This window comes from Bidens hawaiensis, unplaced genomic scaffold (assembly GCF_021521415.1).
Source record: "Bidens hawaiensis isolate Kalapana, Puna unplaced genomic scaffold, B.hawaiensis_p1.1 tig00019187_1, whole genome shotgun sequence".
NCBI classification, from domain to species: domain Eukaryota; kingdom Viridiplantae; phylum Streptophyta; class Magnoliopsida; order Asterales; family Asteraceae; genus Bidens; species Bidens hawaiensis.
In genome coordinates, this window is record NW_027492906.1 from 210,924 (window position 1) to 212,784 (window position 1,861).

Here is a 1,861-nt window from a genome sequence, read left to right on the forward strand (position 1 = left end):
TACAATTAGAAAGCATGTTGATTTTTTTTTATGAGCAAAATATTTTTATAGAGACTTTTACGGGAAAAATTAGGATGTATGTTGGCTTTTTATGTTTAAAAAGTTGTTAACGGACTTTTACGAGAAAAAATAGAAAGTATGCTGGTTTATATGGTGTTTGCCTGTAATAATTTGATCAATTTTGGCCTAAGAAATCATCGCCGCCTTTTAATCCTTTTGTGTTTCAGTGTTTTGACATATTAAGCATGGCTTCGGTTGTACGACCTCCATCGACAATGGCATCAATGGTTCTTTCAAAAACTCACTCTACAAACCACAGTTATAAACCTGCAAACTACGGCTCACCTTTCCTCATTTAGCCACAAAACACCGCACCATTTCTTGCACAAATGCAACCCCATGGGACCCACCTCCCGTGACATATGCGCTAAAAGACGACACCACCAAAGGCGAGTTTTTAACGGGCCCCGCCACTTTATTTGAAACCATTGATTCCGATCAAACCAAGTCAGCGTCAGCTGAATCTTTAACAACAGATACGAAACGAGTCTCGAAACTCGGCTACGTCAGATGGCCTATGTGGCTCATGGGCCCGTTGGTACTTTTAGCCACGGGAATGGTTCCGACTCTTTGGTTACCAATTTCTTCAGTCTTTTTAGGACCGAATATAGCGAGCCTGTTGTCGTTGACCGGTCTTGACTGCATATTCAACCTCGGTGCATCACTGTTCCTGTTAATGGCTGATGCGTGCTCACGTCCAAACACCCCGGATCAAGACCCGTGTCTTAGCCAGCCGCCTTTGGGCTACAGGTTCTGGAACATGGTTGGAACCGTATCCGGTTTCGTCATTCCTTTAATCATGTTTTTCGGTTCTGAAAAGGGTCTTTTTCAACCTCAACTCGCGCCAATATCTTTCGCGATTCTTTTGGGCCCGTATCTTTTGCTTCTTGCAGTACAGATGCTGACGGATTTGCTGACGTGGCACTGGGAGTCACCTGTTTGGCTTGTGACACCCGTTGTGTATGAAACGTACCGTGTGTTGCAGTTAATGAGGGGTTTGAAGCTTGGGGCGGAGCTTGGTGCACCGGCTTGGACGGTTCATGTGATTAGGGGTCTGGTGTGTTGGTGGGTGCTGATTCTCGGTGTGCAGGTCATGCAGGTTGCTTGGTATGCAGGTTTTACAGCTCAACTTTATCAAAACGGTTCATCGAATGATTCTAGTGAAGTTGAAGTTTCTTCTGGTTGAATGTTATATTTACTAATTTGGTGTTTGTTTATAAAGTAAAACAATAAGGTATAATTGTACAAACTTTTAGCAGCAATTTGTTAGAAAAAAAAAATGGCAATCATTGTGTATATATGACTTACAAGATGAATTTTCATTTGTTATAATTCTCATGTGATATTGTTATTATGAATTCACAATGTTTTTTACCATTTCATAAGTTGATAACTTTTGTTTAAAAAGAGATATAGAGAAAGGTGTTGAATATAAAAGCAATGATTTCAAAACAGGATTGACATAAATAATATGAATAATGAAAAAATATTTATTTACAATACATTAAAATTTGAAATATTCTATGGAAGTTCCAATGCAATCATTTAAACAACAAATACAAACAAATAGTTTAAATAAACATAGCATAATCCTGACTTAGGCTATGTGTTGTGTGGGCCAGCAAACGATGGCTAAAATAGATAAGTTGAGCCATGTCACTCGCGAACACCATAACGGGTGTCAAGTGAACTGTGGATTCAATGACAAGGGATGAAGGGTCAGCGCGATAGGCAATAAGTGGAGGGATAGGGGCGCGAATAGCTAGCGGACCAACGGGCTCAAGTGAACGGTGGGCCAAAC

General features: G+C 40.4%; 1 protein-coding gene across 1 annotated transcript; it reads left to right on the forward strand.

The window, feature by feature from the left end:
• Window positions 1–337: 337 nt before the first annotated feature.
• On the forward strand, window positions 338–1,249 carry LOC143557788 (uncharacterized; the record flags this gene model as incomplete). Its single annotated transcript, XM_077046781.1, has 1 exon — window positions 338–1,249. A coding segment is annotated over one exon (909 nt), but the record flags the coding sequence as incomplete, so codon positions are not given.
• Between the last annotated feature and the right edge of the window lie 612 nt (window positions 1,250–1,861).